Consider the following 17,697-nt stretch of genomic DNA (forward strand, 5'->3'; position numbering starts at 1 on the left):
ATGGCAGCATCACCGATGTCTCAGCTCGGGTCTCAGTGTTGTGTTGTCTCTGCTGTTCTTTAGAAATTTGTAAAAAAAAAATCCATCTTTTCTATGAGTTTTGTACAATTTGCTGGGTGGCTTGCAGGCCAGTTGTGGCACATGGGCCTTGTGCTTGACGCCTCTAACGTAGAGCATGGTCATGGACTCAGTGTTGACTTCTAATGTGTTTTTAATTGGTGTCGTTTCTATTTTCAAGGAATCTCATTGAGACACAAGCGAGCCTGTTAAAACATACAGCACAAATCTGCCAAACGTTACATAAAGTAAATCATACTCTCAAGCGACTGTTTAAATATTAAGGGGACTTACCTTGTATTTCAAAGTTGCTCAACTGTTGATCTACAAAGCCCGAAAGGTTTTCTGTGTGACCTTAAAGCTCAACCTGTTTTGAGTAAGATGGCATTTTTATGCCTCCAACAACTTGATGCCTGAAACCCTCTTTTTCCGACGCAGGGCGTCTTGTTCTTCTTAATCTTGTTGATGCAATGTTTTCTGAATGCATTTGAGGAATTTCATCAAGTTTGCCTCAAACATTTACTCTTCACATTGGATTGGCCAAACGTCACATCTCATTTTGAAATGTAAACATTTCAAGAAAGCGTTGAGTCTTTGAGTCACACGTGATTCAAATGCTGATGTTGGTGTCATGACGAACCTGTCGGATTTTAATGGTTTGAAATCACTGGAATCCGACGTTTGATGCTTTTTGTTTTGAATTTATACCATCTTAATAAAAACCCCTGAATAAGATGAGGAGAATTTTTTGAGCTTTGGCTCTGTCTTGCTTGAAGAAAAACTAATTGGATGTCGGTGCCTGAAGGTTGTAGTTGTATCTACCTTTCAAATTTTGGAAATGCAGTGACTCAGGATTGTCTCGGGGAGGTAGGAAGCATTTCGACGTCTCCATTCACAGCTACCACAGTGGGTGATATTTGTTATTTATTCTTATGTCTTCTGATTTTTCTTTTCCATGCAAGAATTGATATGATTGGATTTTGTCAGAGGTCAGTGTCACCATGACTGCATTTGTAGCCAATTTTTTATAATTACATTTGCTGAAAGCCTTCGGTACATGAATGATTTAGAAGAAGAAAAACACTCATGTCAGCCCCAGGTTCACTGGTTGGAGGAAGAATACACTTGCAAGGCTTTAAATATAAATGCCGCCTCGCTTTCAAACCATTTTATTGCATTTCTTTACAGTCTGTCCTTCTGTAAGGTCGCGAGTGTTTGTGAAAACTTAACCTATTGGCAGAGCTGTGCAAACTCTACCTGCAGGTGGAAATTTCAAAGAATAGCTTTACATTTTACATAGCCGTGATACTTTTCATGTTTGCTGTACAGCCGTATTTGCTAAAAGTCTTGAACACTTTAAATCAAATAAACAAAACACAAACGTGGTCGATCATCACTGCTGACACTGTTGTTATGGGAAACTTCTGCTGTGTCGTTTGCCCTCTCCGTTCACATACGCAACGCATGTCCTTTGATCATTGTCTTTATTTTGTGCATTCGCCCTGCAGCTGAGTGACCAGTTCACCTCGAAGCGCTTCCTTCCTACATTGAACTTCTTGGGAGGCCTCGTGAAAGCCGTCCCTCACGTGGTCAACATCCTCGTTACCCATTATGGTAAGAAGACACTTCATCAAGTTCAGGCTCAGTTCAGCACATGGAAATGGGAGTGTGTTTATTTCCCAGGCTCTCGAAATCATTTATTTTCAGCCAAAATAACATGACTGGGAGACTGAGGGAACATGTTGCTTTGGTGGTGCACTCACTGGGAAGGTCCCGATATGTTTGATAAGTTCGTCCGCTAACACATCCATCTCTCTGGTGTCACATCTCGTTTTGTGCCTACAGGCACTCATTGCTCCATCTAATCGCTGTAATGACGAATACAAGCGATAATGTTTGGGCATGATGTCACTCGTCGTATTTGTCTCGATCAACTGCAATCGTACACAAAAGTAAAGCGGAAAGTATTCACGCTACGTTCCAAATTAGCTTGCGGGGTCTTTGCAAAGCGGGCCCTAAATATTCAGTCAATTTCTAAAATCTTGAGTTTCTTTGGTTTGTATTCTATGACTAGTTTGAACTGGTGACGTGTCCTATGTCTTCCAGTCCTCCATTGACTGGGCATGGCGTTGTCACAGTCAGAACTCTCATTTCTCTGCAGAGTTTGCAAACTCCCACCATGTATTCCAGTTTTTCCTCTCATGGCACAGTGACGGGACTATCAGCCTGTCAAGGGTATACCTTGCCTTGCCTTGCCTTGTCAGTGAGCAACAACTCCCATCATCCTGACTCAATAAAAGCGGGATGGAAAATGCATAAAGGTGCAGAGCCCCTATAAACTGGTAAATACTTTCAGAGGACATGTGTGGACATTTATAGGAATAAATTCTGCTTGTATTTCATAAATTATGTTAAGAAACTTTTATTTTGGCATGTTCAATGTACAAATAGCGTTTTAGAAGCGGATATACTCAATATGTATGCTCATCAAGACTTATGGGAAAATGTACACAACAATATTGGAATGTGATCTTGTATAATTGTTAATGTCAGTAAGTATACTGACTTAAGGGGCAAGACTCGTACTTCTACTCTTTTATAGGATGGATGCTATGCACTATTAGCCGCTACTATGAGAAACGGGTACATCTTTGTGTTCGCCTTGCTTTGCCATCAGACAGCATATAAATACTCACTGGAGCTGTAAATGTCAAGAATCCATAAATTCATCCTTATTAGTTTTCTGAAGACTGGACAGCACTGAAGATGTGATTTACTGATCTCTTTGACTGATTTATTGTTTTTGACTGAGCTTGTCCTTGAACCGGAGCCACTTTTCTGCTGCCCAAGTCTATGACAAGGAATGAGTTTTTATTTATTTCTTCTGAATGTGAGATCACAGATGTGTCTGAAGGGGCTTCTATAAAGCAATGCACCAATGCTTCATCTTTTCTTCAGACCATGACCTCTGACCTCGTGGTTGAATGGTTACATACATAAATCTTTCTGTCACGGTGTATTCATACAAATAATGAAACATTAAGGCGTCAGACAGTGTGAAAGAGAAGATCACATCAGGTTTTCGATATCTTTATTGCTTATCTCTGTTGTTTCTTCAAAAATTGCCTGGGAAATTATGATGATGGAAGGACACTTCATCTCGGAAGCAAGAAATAATAAGGGTCATAAGAGTAAAAGAAAAATAAGAAAGACTAATTAATTTGTAGCTATTCCACAGCGCCGTCAAGGGTCCTCAAAACGCAGTATATCGACCTTTTCAAATGACCTTTTCTACTGTGTCCAAGCAGTATTTGTGCTGTGCCCAATTCTGAAATTGTCTCCCATGTTGCCGACTGTTCCACTCCTTCTCTCTTCGAAATAAATAAATGGAAAAAGTCACAAAATAGTAGCTTTCATATCTTTTCCCCCTGAACTTTCCCTATCCAATCTCCCTCACTATTATGACCTTTTCAAATGTGCTCCAGCTGCATCGAGATAAGCATACTTAAAATTCTATCTGCATAGACAATCCCACAGCAGCACCTGCTGAAAAGAAGGGGGGGTTTAAAAAAAAAAAAAAAAAAGCTAAGAAGTTACAAATACATGTTCATCCAACCTTTTCCCACAAATTTCCCTCTATATATGGATACATTTATATCTCGGTAACAATTCAGCAGGCAGGCAGAGCAACAATAATGCACCTCGCCTCCTCTTACACACACACACGCGCACACACACACACGCACACACACGCAGGCTGATTTAATCTGGGCTACAACCACCTGTGTGATGGCTGTCTGCTCACTGAACCGTTTCACCGCTCCGTTTAATGGGCATTGTTAATCAGATGCAAGCTTGTGTGTGTGATGTGTTTGTGCCACGCCTGACTGCTTGTCTTTACAGAGCCTCTCGCCAAATGAGCGTCGACATATTACTATGGTGTGTGTACTGTATATGCGTGTGTGTGTGTGTGTCCGTCCACCGCCCATGTGTTTTCCAGGGGGTTTACAAGCTCCTCTGAGCCGCCGCCGCAGGTAGCGGCGGGTACTTGCAGTGCTGATGTAAGATGCGGGCCGCCACTATTGACTGTGTGCGCCTGTCTGCGGCCCGTCACTCAACAGGTCTCCGCCGAGCTGTTTGGACTAACGACAACAGCTCGGCAACGGCAACACAAGCCCAGAACCCCCATCAGACGTTGCTCTTTCTCTTTACCTCTCTTCCTCTTCAAACCCGAAGTTATCTCTCGCACCTTCACTTTTCTCTGCCTGCGTCAGTCATTTTCTTTTCTTTTTCTTTTTTTTTCTCACTCCCAACTCACATCCCCCTCTCACTCTTGCGCTGCAGCGTCTTACTCCCTCGAGTCCTTTCTGAAGAGTGGATGCAGAGAAAATGAGGGAGCAGGGAGGGGAGATGGACCATTAATGAGTAAAGGGAAGAGGAGGGCAGACGAAGATAATAATGAGGATAAGAGAGAGAAAGGACAATAGTGCAAGTTACTGCAGTTTTCTCACAGATTCCAACAATGATAAAAACACATTTCCACAATTTAAATACTCATTGACACAGCATTTCGAGTTGATTTGAAATATAAAAAGGAATGCGCACAAAGAGCAAAGAAGAACATTTGCAGTGTGAGGGGCGATATGAATTTGTGTGACCCGAACAAATACATTCCATACTTGTGTAAACTGGTTGCAGAAAGGTTTATTTACACGGGGCGAAGCGACAAGTGCAAAACAATAGAGACGCGCTGCAAAAAGCAGATCACAAGCACAGAGTGGTGGTTCAGAGTCGGCAGGGACACAGTGGGGCAGCAAAACAGTAGCCGAGGCAAATAAATGAACCTTCCTCCGTCTCCGAAAGCAATAGAAAACGGTTTAATCTTCTATTCTTTCCCCCGTTTGATGTGCCTACCTCTGTCATTGTGTGAATATGTTGTTGAACAACACCAAGGCTTTTGTTTTCAGTCTATTCTGTAAAGGATTGTCCTCCCCCCTCCCCCTGCTACCCCCTTTTTATTTCTCTCTGCTTTTTCTCTTCATGCTCGGTTCTCATCTTGGTCGCCTCATATATTTTGGTTTAATCAAACATGTCTGGGAGCCTCCCCTGCCTCACTTGGGTTTTGATCTGCTTCACAGAGCAGCTGGGCTTGGGCTTGGCTCTGTCATCTTTTTTTCTCTCCCTCTTACACATGCTGGGCCTGTGTTCCTCTGTCTTCTTCCACGTCCAGCACTGCCAAGCCTTTTCAACACTGTTTATTCCTCAAAATCACTACTTCATAAATATTTGCTTTTTTTCCCCCCACTCTTTCATACACATGACTGCGTCGAGGCCCGACCTTCCATCCGGTTTCTCTTCCTGTGCCAGCAACACCTTGGTTGTCTCAAATCGAACTGTAACGTTCGATTTGAGTACTTCTCAGGTTTTAATCGGTCATTTATTCACATTTACAGATGTAAAAAAGAAACTAATCCTGTTATAATTAGTTCTGCAAGTAAGACTTTAGTTGGTGTTTTTGGGATGAACTCATACAAATCTGTATTCACAAGCTTATTTCCTGACTTACTACAAGCTTGAAAGTCAGACTATATTGTTTGTCTGGTTGCAAATATATGAATACAAATCTCTGTGTGGCTCAGTAGCACACAGCTCCTTGAACAACACAAATTGAATAGATTTTTAATGACAAACAGTTACGGATTGCAAATTTGTGTGCAGTTGGGGACTCTAGTGGTTAGAATAAGTGAGAGTCAACATGCGTATCTTAATTTACCCATCCATTTTCGACCAACTTGGGGTTGCCCGCCGCTGGAGCCAATCCCAGCTGACTGTGGGGGCGAAATCAAATTAGTCACTGGAAAGGTGGCCAGTGCATCGCGGTGGAAACACAGAGAGGTGGACCATCAACACAGTCACCAATTAGCTTCAAATTGATGTTAGTGGGAAAACTGAGTATTGTGATAAAACCCCAGCATGCAGAGGGAGAACATGAACATTTCACACGGTTTTCCTCTCCCAAGCCCAGACTTAGACCGGGAATATTGTTGCTGTGAGGCAGGAGTGCTATCCACTACACCACCGTGTGGCCCTGGGTCTATAATTCATCTTTAAAAAGGTTTTTTTTTCTCCCCCCCCTCAATCGCTGTGAGTGTCTGAGCTTCACTCTTTTCCTCTCACCGGCTCACACTCGCTCCTTCAGGCTTTGTCTCACCTCCGTCTCTCAGCCATTCCTACCTCTGCTTCTATCTTTCTGCTATTTTCTTTCACATTATCCCTCTCTCAGCAAGCTTTTGTTGGTCTCCTGTCTTGTGAATCGTGGAAAAATGTTGTTTTGTTTTTTTTTGTAGGGGAGTGCGTGTATCGTCTGCAGCTCGGTTACTCAGAGAAAAGACTGTAATTCTACTCTGATGTGTTATTGAATGACAGACAGCAGAGGGGCAATGTCTTGTAAATGCCATTGCCCCTGAGTGAGTTAGTAAGTGACTAACCGAGTAATCAAAGAAGGCTCCCTTGTGCTCAGCGTAAAGTACGAAACAAGTGTCTTTGTTAGTTTTATATTGACTCACTTGTAATTTCCCTGTCTGGCACACACACACACACACACACACTGCTTAAATGGCCGTGTTTACGTATTCGCAACTGTGCATCATTGATTGGTGCCACAATAAGGTGTGTTCAGGCACTTTGGTGGTGCATTGCAATCTATTTGAAAGCAATTCCACTCTTTCTTGTGAGCAATCAACTGAAATACGGTTTTACGTCGGTGGTGCTGTTTCATTTTTCATTTTAGGACATAACAGGACATTTATTACTGTGCATACTTAGAACAGTTTGCACTTTAAACTCACCTTTAAAATTGCATTGACTGGAAGGATGGAGGGCAGTGTGGGGTTGAAGAACAGACACAACGCAGCCAAACACTATAAGGTTGTAAATAAAGAGCTGCATAGACACATCCACTAACATCCACCAACCAACATGAGCTCGTGGGACAGGGGAGAGATGGGAAATGGCTAAATGACAATCGTCCCCAGAATGGTGGCTGTAAAACGCTTCATCAAGATCATTATCGCACAGCGAACACGACAACTTCATTCTGCTAAGCCACCAGCGGCCACATGTGATATTGGTGGGACAGGAGCAGATACGGTATCTTATCAAGCTGGGTCAACTAATAACCGCGAGTTATTATGATGAGATATTTTCATCTAAGAACACTCTCCTTCTCTTCATACATTTATTTTTATATCTTGTCACCATTTTCTCAGCTCTGCAGTTGGAAGATTTGAAATTAAGAGTCCAGACATGTCCCCGGGTTTGACCTATTCTTGTTTAATCTCTGCTCTCTCTCTCTCTCTCTCTCTCTCTGTCTCTCTTGCCAGCTTTTTTTTTTTTTTTTTTTTTTTACTCCAGTCTGTCCCCAATAGCCAACCTACAATCCTTTCATCTTCACAGCAACTTTTACCTCCACAGTTGGCTCAATGATTGGCTGTCATAGTCCAAGTTTCGACCCGGCATCACTTTGTTCCCAGCGGCTGGCCACTCGTCGAGGTTGTCGTCTCTCCGTCCTTGTTGTTGCCTGTTTAGCTGCACTTCTCTCACAATATTACCTTTACGTCTCCTCTGGGTATCTTTGTCTGTTCTAATGCCCTGTCAAGTCCTTTCACAAGAAACACACTGACAGACAGACACAGACAATAGGACTTTTTTTTGGGAAGACATGATGGGAGAAAACACACTGTATTTGATGTGCTGCATTTATATAAGCATTGATTTTTGTTGCACAGACTTTCCCACAGGGTCATGTTATAGGTATACTCTGTTATATCCTCTTTTTTTTTTTTTATGTTTCTGCCCACCTGTTTTTCCTTCTCTGCCCAACAGTGCCCTTTCTGGACCAGCTGTGCTCAGCCTTGCTTTACCCAGATGAGGCTCTAAAGACTTCAGTTATAAATGTGTGGCTCCAGCTGTTTGGGACCCCTGGGGACTCGGCAGCCCAGTCATTGCCTACTGCCGTCAGGGATAGTGTGTGCAGGCTGTTGCTGGGGACTTTAGCCAACGCCAGCTCTCCACAGCTCATTAGAAATTGTGTTGGTGAGAAATTTTCAATGTTTTTAACAATACTGCGAGTGTCGATTAGTATATTTACTGTCCACGTTCAGTTAACTTTAAATAGATGCTTAATGGAAACTTGAAGAATGTAATGATTCAAACATGTTTACATGGATTTAATTGCCAAATATTAATTTGTTTCATCAACTTAGCGGCATCAGTACAGTCTGGATAAAAAAACCAAAAACTGTATGAATAGCTTCTTATAGACTTATTAAGAACAGATCAGATGGATTTGGGGCATCGAGAAGAGGTTTTCATGCTTGGTGTGGTTTGCTGAGCTGACAAAGACACCGAAAATATACAGCCTTGAGTTAAAGGAGGATATTGTCAAAACAGAACAAACAACAAGTTCTTTGGTGAATATGTTTTAAAATAGAAAAGCAAATATCTCTCCCAGCTACCTGAAAGATAACAAGACAATAAAGAGTGGGCAGCAGTTTTATCGTCACTTATTAGCTTTTCACTGAGAAATGATGCATTCAAGAAGTCTTCATGGCTCTCTCACGGCAGTTAATGATGAAACACGGCTGTTCTCTATCCCAAATAAGCAAATAACCGTCGAAGGGTGAGACGAGATGAAGGAGGAGGGATTATACCGAGATGAAATAGTGTTGACATCTTGTATGAGTTATACAAACAATAAGCTTGCCGGTGTGCGCTTCAGCGATAACTGCAATGGAGTTTCACACTCCGTGCAGAGAAGTTATTGGAAAGGAAGAAGAGCCATTGTTTTATGAGAAAAGAAGACGCTTTCATATCAGTGTTAACTTTGGTAAGAAATGCTACGCACAGTTAGTTTTCTGAGTTTTTAAACAGTCAATAAAGTGAAGCTGCTGCTGCTGTTGTTGGGATTTTAATGTCAGTTGGCATTTTACTTTCACCGCCAGTGAGAACAGCTGTGCCGACTCTGGTCCAGCATTGTGTGGAGAAAGTTTACTTCACACTTAAAATTGCTACTTTGCTCTTTACTGCTTAGTCGCAGAAACTTTTATTGAGAAAAGTAAATCCCATATGTGCACCGTCAGTCTTTGACACAGAGCCATGACGAAAATTTATACCACAACTGTATGTTGTGTCTGTTTTAGTTGTTTGCTGTGTCACTTCTATCGCAACCACAAGAATGATTACACCGATTAAGAATGAGTGAGTCAGATAACTGACGATACTTTTGGAAAAAAGAAACCTCTCGTTTTAGAAAGAAAATACATTTTAGTCTATGTTTTATGTTCGGCTAATTTGTCGTCTTCCCAGATAAAGTAAAAAAAAATAAAAAATCATTGTTTAGTTATGTAAAGAAATCTAATGTCAGAGAGGGTCCGCAACCTTTTTGACCAAGAGAGCCGTTTTAGAGGCATTTTAACCCTGACCCCGTCAAAGCTAACGTTTCTCAAGCCGCTAATAAGAACTGAGAAAAAGAGGAGGTAAGAAAAAGTCCATGTCCATGTTTGAATCAAACTCTCCTGGTGTGTTTGTTTTTCAACAAAACAACAAAACAAAGGAAGCTTTTTCAAGCTAAAGCGAAGCTGCAAAGCGGCATGTGGCTCAGACACCGTGGGCTGCAGACCCCTGGCGTATGGCCTTAGGGTAGTCTTCACAGGCGATTGCAAAAAACGTCTTTTCATGTGTTCTTGTGGGAAGAAAAAAAAACGTGTCTCATACACACAACTCGCTTTTTTGACAGATGCAACTCGGGTGCAACATTTAGTCGAGAAAATACAGAATGACTCCCGAAGTATTGCTTGAAATTCACATTATTAATGCAAGTAGCCGTTACTTTTATTTATTTTATTGTGTGTGGGATGTTACAGATCATAATCCACTAATGCTTCCAGCCATCCTCCAAACCCCAAAAGACTCAAGTGTCTTGCAAATAACGCTAAACGCTGACATGCTTGGTAAAAGTTAGTAAAGACCCTGTGGTAAGTTGAACAACTATTTCAACTGTCACCTCTGTCGAATCTCTTATTTATCACACTTAAATCATGTTGAACTTTTGAGGGAACTGATCTCCAAAGGTTTGCTTCACACAGGCTTGAGGGATTTGTATATATTTTCACTGTGAATAATTCCGGACTGTGTCATATGCAACTGTTTTTCCAACCTATCTTTCATCTCTCAGGCCTGCTGTGGCAGCTTCTGCAGCTGAGCGAGGCGGTGTCACTTCTGATGAACTGGTCCGGCGGTCCGATCATGTGCAATGAGAGCCAGGACGTCCTCGCCAACAACAGCCAGATCCTCCAGCAGAACCAAGAGCAACACCCCGCCGACCACTGCCCCCTGCCCCTCGTCCTGAAAAAGGTCTCTATCCAAACATCCTGCCCCCGCCATCAAAACCTGCATTCTGGCACTCACGATAATCATAACAAGAAGTTCTAATCTGGGATTAATGTCTCTTTGAGTGGGGATTTGAGGGGCTTTACCCTGGACAAATATTTGCGTTTCGTGTCTGGGAAATCAATGCGTAGATTACATCTCGTTTGATTTTCTCAGTGATGACTCACGTTACAGCGCAGCATATGACGTGAGCAGGTTTTTGCGCATCACTGGTGTTTGATGTACTGCTGTGAAATGAAACTCGACCCACGACCTAATCCTGACTGATTCTCCCTCAACGTGTAACGGAATTTACCAATGAGATGAAATGTTTTCAATAATATCCGATATTGAACCCGCCAGGAACGATCATGCAGGACGATCCTATTGTTTCAAACTAAACAGCAAGAATGGAATTTCTGCAATGCCGTATGTATTATAGCATGTATTATAATATTTATAACAGGTGGAAGCACAAGAGCTTTGTTCAATACGAACTGTAACCACGTGTCTGTCGTGCTTTAAAACTTGGATGTGTGGTTTGTGACATTCCATTCCAAGCAGCGGCTAATTTGGCTTCACAAGTTCGTAACGACATGCAAGTGAGAAGTGACCACTGTTGGTTTTACTGCAGACATCAGGAGTGCTGACATTTACCACATGTCACCGCTGAGCCTCGCTGCACACTGGATTGATTCTGCCCACTTTCCCCTTAGATTGAGCTGTGAAACAGAAAGAGGCCATCATGAACAAGTCATGAATAAACAAAAAAAACAAAAAACACGCCGGTGGTTTACCTCACAAGAAAATGTTTGTCCAAGCTGAAACATTCGATACATCTAATTAACCCCGAGGATCAGTTCTGAGCTGCTTCTGATAGGCAGGCTGACACATGAAATCTCCACGGACCATGATGAGTCCACACGGAATAGTGAGAATGTGCAGTGAGGCTCGGGGAGCGGAGGTTTGCTGGATAGAGGAAAGGATTGAAGGCAGGACAGAATGAAACTGTGAAAACGAGGGAGTGGAGGAAGCAAAAGAAACAGAAAGGTAATCTGGGGTTGGCAGAGTTGAGGATATTGAGGTTTTCTACTGGGAGTGAGCAGAGCGGACGGGGTTAAGGACGAGTTTATACGACTGACAGTTGGACAGGATTGCCTTGTGGAGAAGAGGGAGAGAGGAAAGCCCTGCGAGGAGCTTTATGGATGAGTCAGGGAAGACGAACAGGCTGCTCGTGTGAGAGAAGAGGATAAATGAGACACTGGGTATTTGCAATAAAGGGCTGTGTGCCTACGCTTACCTGGAATATGCAGGAATAAGAGGGAAGCTTAATGTATTCATACAAACATTGTGGCTGGTAGATATTGTCGAGATATTATAGACTCCAGATTTTCGACAATGGAACACATTTTAAAAATGATGGCATGACTGAGCAGCAACGCCCTGATGTTATTATATCAAGCAAAAAGAAGATTTTCAGTACCTTGTTAAAACTTGGCGACCAGAAATGAAGAGTCAGTACTCGTCTGAGCGTCTGGCCTACCTATTGTTGTAAATGTAGATCACGTCACTTAACTCAGAAGTGGAAGAAAATGAATTTAGCGTTACCTGACTTGCAACTATAATGGTAATGAATGGTGAAAGTATCTTCAGAGAAAAAAAGAAAAAAAACAAACCTGTTTATTTTCCCCATAGGGTGCAGTTTTTATAGTGTGCATATAAAGTAAAGTGACAGCAGTCATAAATCACAGGCTCACCAGCGTCGTGAAGACGAGAGCCAGACGGCAAAGCGTCGGAGAAAGTATCTCTATGTGCCTCGGTCGGTAAACAGTGTGGAAGGCCTGCACTTTATTTGCACGCCACTTGTCTTCACTTGAAAAGGCGGATCCTCACGAAGCCTGTTCAATGTGTCTTCCAGTTGCTGCTGAGTGGCGATGAGATATTGCAGGTGACCAGCGCCAAGTGCATTGCATCAGTTGTGGCTCATTCTCCTCGCCAGTACAGCGCTCCCTTCATCAAGGCTGACATTCCCGGTGAAACACACAAGATACCAACAGACACGCGGCTGCAGTGGCTATTCAAGCAATTTCAATGTTTTCATTTGATTTCTACAAATAGTTTTTCCTGCTTCCATACGTGTTTCCATTTGATTCTCTCTACCTGCTATAATCTTTTTTTTTTTTTTTTTTTTTACCTGATTGTGTATCTCTCTTCCTGCTTGCTGGTGTTGTTTTTTCCAATTTCTTTCGGTCAATTACCTGTTTATATAAACGATGGTGGTTTTCTTTTTCTCTCATCTCCCAGAATTTAATAAATGCATGATAGGGCTGTATAACAACTGTATTGCTGTACCGTACTGTATGTGATGCTCCTGAGATTCTTCACTTAGCCCTAAATGTTTAACCTTTTTACATTTTTTATTTTTTTTTTCTGCATCTGTCACAGATTTTTTGTTTGACCGTCTCGCCTGCAGTAGCAGTGACGTGCTGCTGTGGTCCATTTATACCTGTTTGTTGTCGATGACCGAGGATCTACTCTTCTTTTCCCAGTGTCACTCTGTCTATGGTGAGAGCACAGCCTTCATATACATACATATATATATATATATATATATATATATATATATATATATTTATTTATTTATTTTTATTATCATTATTATTATTTTTTATCCAAAGCAAAAATATCTGAGGAAGGCTGGTGCATGCAATCGATATATAAAGCAGGTTCTCGCTTTTAATAGATGTTGACTTTAACCCCTGAATGCCACCCACTGCACCTTCGGGATTCGTTCAATGCAGAGAACAATTCTCACTGTACTCCTGTACACATGTGACAAATATAGGATTTATTAATTCCTAGAAGGCTGAGAACGATCAGAAAAAAAAATCTGTTTTAACGTTAAGTTGTGTTTTCATTATATTTCAGTTAAAAATACACTGAAGGGTCCGTATTGTTTCTTATATTGTTTTTTTTTTGCCTGCTCCAAACCACATTATCCCCTCATCCCCTTAGTAATAAAAATGTTAAAGGATGATTTGAAGCTCAATCTGTTTGTTTGCATCATGATATTTCTTTTGATTATCTTGGGAACAGGCATCCCCATGACCCCCAGATTTCTCCTGCTGCTTATGCTCTCCCACAAGCTCTCTGGCGCCCCCCAGGGGAGAGCCACCTCACATTTTGAGAGCCACTGAACTAAAACATGCAGCAGCTCTGTCAATCTTGACTTGACACTTGTGTTTACAGGAAATATTATTAACTGGCCAAAGACGATGGAAAACTTATGCAGAGCCAAACATTAAAACAGTGTTGGGGGGGGGGGGGGGGGAATGTGCATCTGCAACAGTCACCGCTCTCTCCCCTCCCCTCCCCACACACAAACACACATTAAAACATTTTATGTCATTGTAGCCTCGCCGTTATTGCAGCACTTCTTCACTACCCCGCAGAAACTGCTTGAAAAACACTGGCAGTACGGAGATAATTTACTGGTACACAGTTCATCTGCTGTAACTGCTCTGTGTGCTTTTAGGCTGCTGCTCCAGGTCAATATGAACAAGCCGCTCATTACACTCGATCCTGCGTATCAGTAAATTACCAAGATACAACGCAGCCACCGTTTGTTTAACAATCGTGATTGAGAGAGTATGGGTGTGTGGGTGCAGCCTTTGTATCCCATTTATGAGCGTGTCACTTATTTGAATGCGAGCTGTAGCCATTAGCATGGTTGATATCACATGTCAAAACACTCCCAGGGCTTTGGCACCAAGTAAGATTAAACAGATATTTGTGTCGGGTGTGTGTGTGTGTGTGTGTTCATATGTATGTGCTAGGTATTGAGGCTTTGGTGCGAAGTCTACAAGAGGCTCTGAAACTGACCAACCTCGATGTGGTCAAACAAGGTTTGCTGCTTCTTACTGCAATCCTGGAAAGGTGAGTTCCTGCTGTCGCTTTTCACCCATGAAAATCAGTGTAGACAGATGCAAACAATATATTACATAGAGCACTGGCAACCAATATACCCCAAAAATACTTTACCGTACCCAGTAAATCCTGTAGGTGACAAAACTTGCAAGTAATGTAAATATATTGGGTAAATTGGTAAAATAATAAGCATAATAAGCATTACAGGAAGCTGCAGTTGTCATCTTCCGTTTTATTTTTCACATAAAGCGTAAGTAGCTCTTGTGCTGGTTGTTTGTCATTGTCAAAGCTTGATGAATGAGAGATTCATTACAATTAAGCGCTGTGTTAGCAACAGGCGTGATTCGTGAATGGTAACCAGTGCGTGTCACGAACACCTTCAAAAATCATCTGGGCAAAATTTGCGACACGCCAAAACGAGGACAAAACAAACCATCATTCAAAGCGGAGCCACAGTGTTAAAATATTGCTCTGGAAACGGAGCTAATTTGAAATAGACTCACGCACCGTGGAGAATTGTTCCTGCGGTCAGTTGGATCAAAATCTGATGTTCTGTTCAGAAAAGAAAATGTGTCCCGCAGAGGAGAAAACATCTCACTTCGGATCGACACGCTCTTCAAAGCCCAGCATTTCTTCTGATATGCGGTTGCGTCGGTGCCGACACGAGCAGCTCTCATATTTGGAAAGGCACTACCAATACATAAAAGTCACCTGAGGTTTTCCAGAAACTCCTGCGCCCGTTCACACATCTCTTTCACATCATTCTTTCCATGTTTTGCAGAAGCAATTCTGAAGCATACACCGCACCATTCGCTAAATGGCTTCCAAGTTAAAGAGTCCCGTGTGCTGAACTGGCACGCTGCGAAACACACTCTTCACCGGTTGGAAAATATTTTGCCTGTCATAAAACCGAAGACTGTAAGATGAGTACAATTTTACTTTCCCACAGCTTCAGCGATTTGACTTCTGACTAACCAGAGGTTTACAGTCTGTTGTTAGGAAATTGGTAAACACGCCTTGTTTGACTTTACTGACTAGAATTGTATAATAATTGTATTTGAAATGAGCTGGTATTTTTCACAAGATGCTATAATGCTTGACTTTCACCATCCAATGTGTTGTCTATGGCAAATAAAATGTGAATTTATGAGATTCAAACATCATTACATCTGGTCTTTTTTGACATTTTATATTGTCCAACATTTTTGGAAATGGAGTTGTAAAATAATTGTATCTGATTATTTTTTGATTGAACTTTGTTCTAGGCTTTTATTATATTTTGAGGAGTTATCCAATCATTAGCACACCCCATCTGTCACTCCACAGAACCCACACTTGGAGTTTAGCTGAAGATATTTATTCTTCTTCATGTCTGTTCATTAACTGAGCAGCATGTGCGTCTTCAGCTGCACCTACGAGGAGAAACAGCCCTCTTTTAAAACGTGGCAAATACGGTGCACTTGAAAGTTTAATTAGATTTGAATTAACTGTCTGCTGTGTCAGAAAGGAGCCAGTAAAATGCTGCCTTATTTCTGCAAGGCTGACACATTTTTAATGGAGTGTTCCCCCTGTCACATGGTCGTGATACAAGGGATAAGAGATTTCATAATCTAAGAAGGGGAATTTGTCCTTTACGTCAAGGGGAACAGTGGCCAAAAAAAAAAAAAAAAATGTTGCTACACCAGAGGCCTTAAAGTGCTGATCAAGCTTTAGTGTGTGCGTGCACGCGTGAATGTGAAGGACTCTTATCCAAACTTCTCTTTAATCTGTTTGCATTCATTTAGTGGATTCTTCACATGGGTTAGCGTCGACATTCAAGCATCACTTGTGTGTGTGTGTGTGTGTGTGTGTGTTTGTTTGTGGATGCTTTAATGTGCATGTATGTGCATGTTCTATGCAACTGCTGTTGTGGCAACAGTGAGCCACTCTGCAGCTGTTTAGGTGCAGCATCACGGAGACGTACTCTGCTTATCTTTGCAACGCCATTAGGTCAGCGCTATTTGTTTGTTATGTGCGCTTGCCCTTAAAGCAAAACATCTGCGTGTGTGTGGTTATACGATTGAATATATCCACCTTGCAGCCCGTCTTTGTGTAAAAAAAATTATTACACGGAGACAAGTTCAACTCAGCGACTCAGCAACCAGTCACTCCTGTATTGGCACAGCATGTAAAAGAATTAAAGATAGATCAGGTAGAAAGAAGCGACTGTCAGCTCTCTGATGGCCCGCTCTTGACGCCCGTGTCAAAAATCCATATCCAGCAAAAAGTCTTGAAAGACCCAATCTTTCACTTCACTTTTGGCACAGTTGTCACCGACAAGCAAACCCACAGTACGATGCCATTTTTTACCTGCTTGCCACGAAATGATTTGCCTACTACAGCAAGTGCAGAGAAATTTATCGTCGGTGTCCATTTGCCTGCCCCAACCCCCCCCCCCCCCCCCACCTTGGCTGCTGGGCTGCGTTATAACTGTCACACTTATTTATCTGCTAACAAATCTTCTGACATTTGGAGGCGTGGCGGCAGTGCTTCATATCTGTTTCTGTGTTTGTGTAGACAGCCTCCGAGCGTGCGCCTGTTTCCCAGCGGCCCAGGGTTTGTGGCAGTCTCCGAGGCTCTGGGGGCCGCCGTCACCTCCCCCTGCCTGCTGGTAGCCACACATGCCGCCAGCGCGGCCTCCGCTTTGGCGAGGTAAACATCAACACGCAGTGTGGGTATGCAAATGAGTCAACATATTGTCAAGGATGGTCCTGCGGCTCCTGAGGATTTATATTGGCAAAAGTTCCGACGCGGCGCGACTCGGACGTACAGAGTTTGTCCTGCGACTTGCCTGTTTTGTGTTTTCGCTATCCTCCCATCTCTACCAGAAGCCTTGTTTTCTTTTAATAAGGCGTGTCGGTTGCGTAAACCCTCTGAATTCTCCAGCCTGACTCACCAGTCCACCCCAGTCCAGTACAAGGCCATAGAGGACCTGATGAAGGCCGTCAGCACCAGGTTCTGTGAGCTGCCGCTACTGGCCACCTCTGCCCGTCAGCACTCAGTGAGTCGGCCAGATTTCATGTTCAGTCCACAAAAACAACACGATAAATGCAGAAAATGGAGAACTTGTTAATTAAGACAGAAAAAAAAAAACTGTATGACGCCCCTGGCCACAGCCAGTTTCTGACCTCCAGTGAGAGGATTTCATGATGATCAGAGCCGGTTCAAATGGCACTGATATATAATACAGTGCAAAATTGTCTCTGGTGGTGGTGACACCGATATGACTGGTGTGATAAAAGGGAC

General features: G+C 42.4%; 1 protein-coding gene across 1 annotated transcript in view; it reads left to right on the top strand.

Moving 5' to 3' along the window:
• mei1 (meiotic double-stranded break formation protein 1) overlaps positions 1–17,697 on the top strand; it is a gene marked incomplete at both ends in the record, with an annotated part of 72,967 nt that overhangs the window by 7,562 nt on the left and 47,708 nt on the right. The window contains 8 exons of the mRNA XM_080511869.1: positions 1,566–1,671; positions 7,942–8,151; positions 10,292–10,470; positions 12,404–12,518; positions 12,931–13,050; positions 14,322–14,421; positions 16,969–17,103; positions 17,338–17,452. Of these exons, the coding sequence (XP_080367995.1) occupies positions 1,566–1,671; positions 7,942–8,151; positions 10,292–10,470; positions 12,404–12,518; positions 12,931–13,050; positions 14,322–14,421; positions 16,969–17,103; positions 17,338–17,452 (1,080 nt within the window). The remainder of the gene's footprint in view (positions 1–1,565; positions 1,672–7,941; positions 8,152–10,291; positions 10,471–12,403; positions 12,519–12,930; positions 13,051–14,321; positions 14,422–16,968; positions 17,104–17,337; positions 17,453–17,697) is intronic.

Source organism: Blennius ocellaris (genome assembly GCF_963422515.1).
Source record: "Blennius ocellaris genome assembly, chromosome: 16".
Classification (NCBI taxonomy): Eukaryota; Metazoa; Chordata; class Actinopteri; order Blenniiformes; family Blenniidae; genus Blennius; species Blennius ocellaris.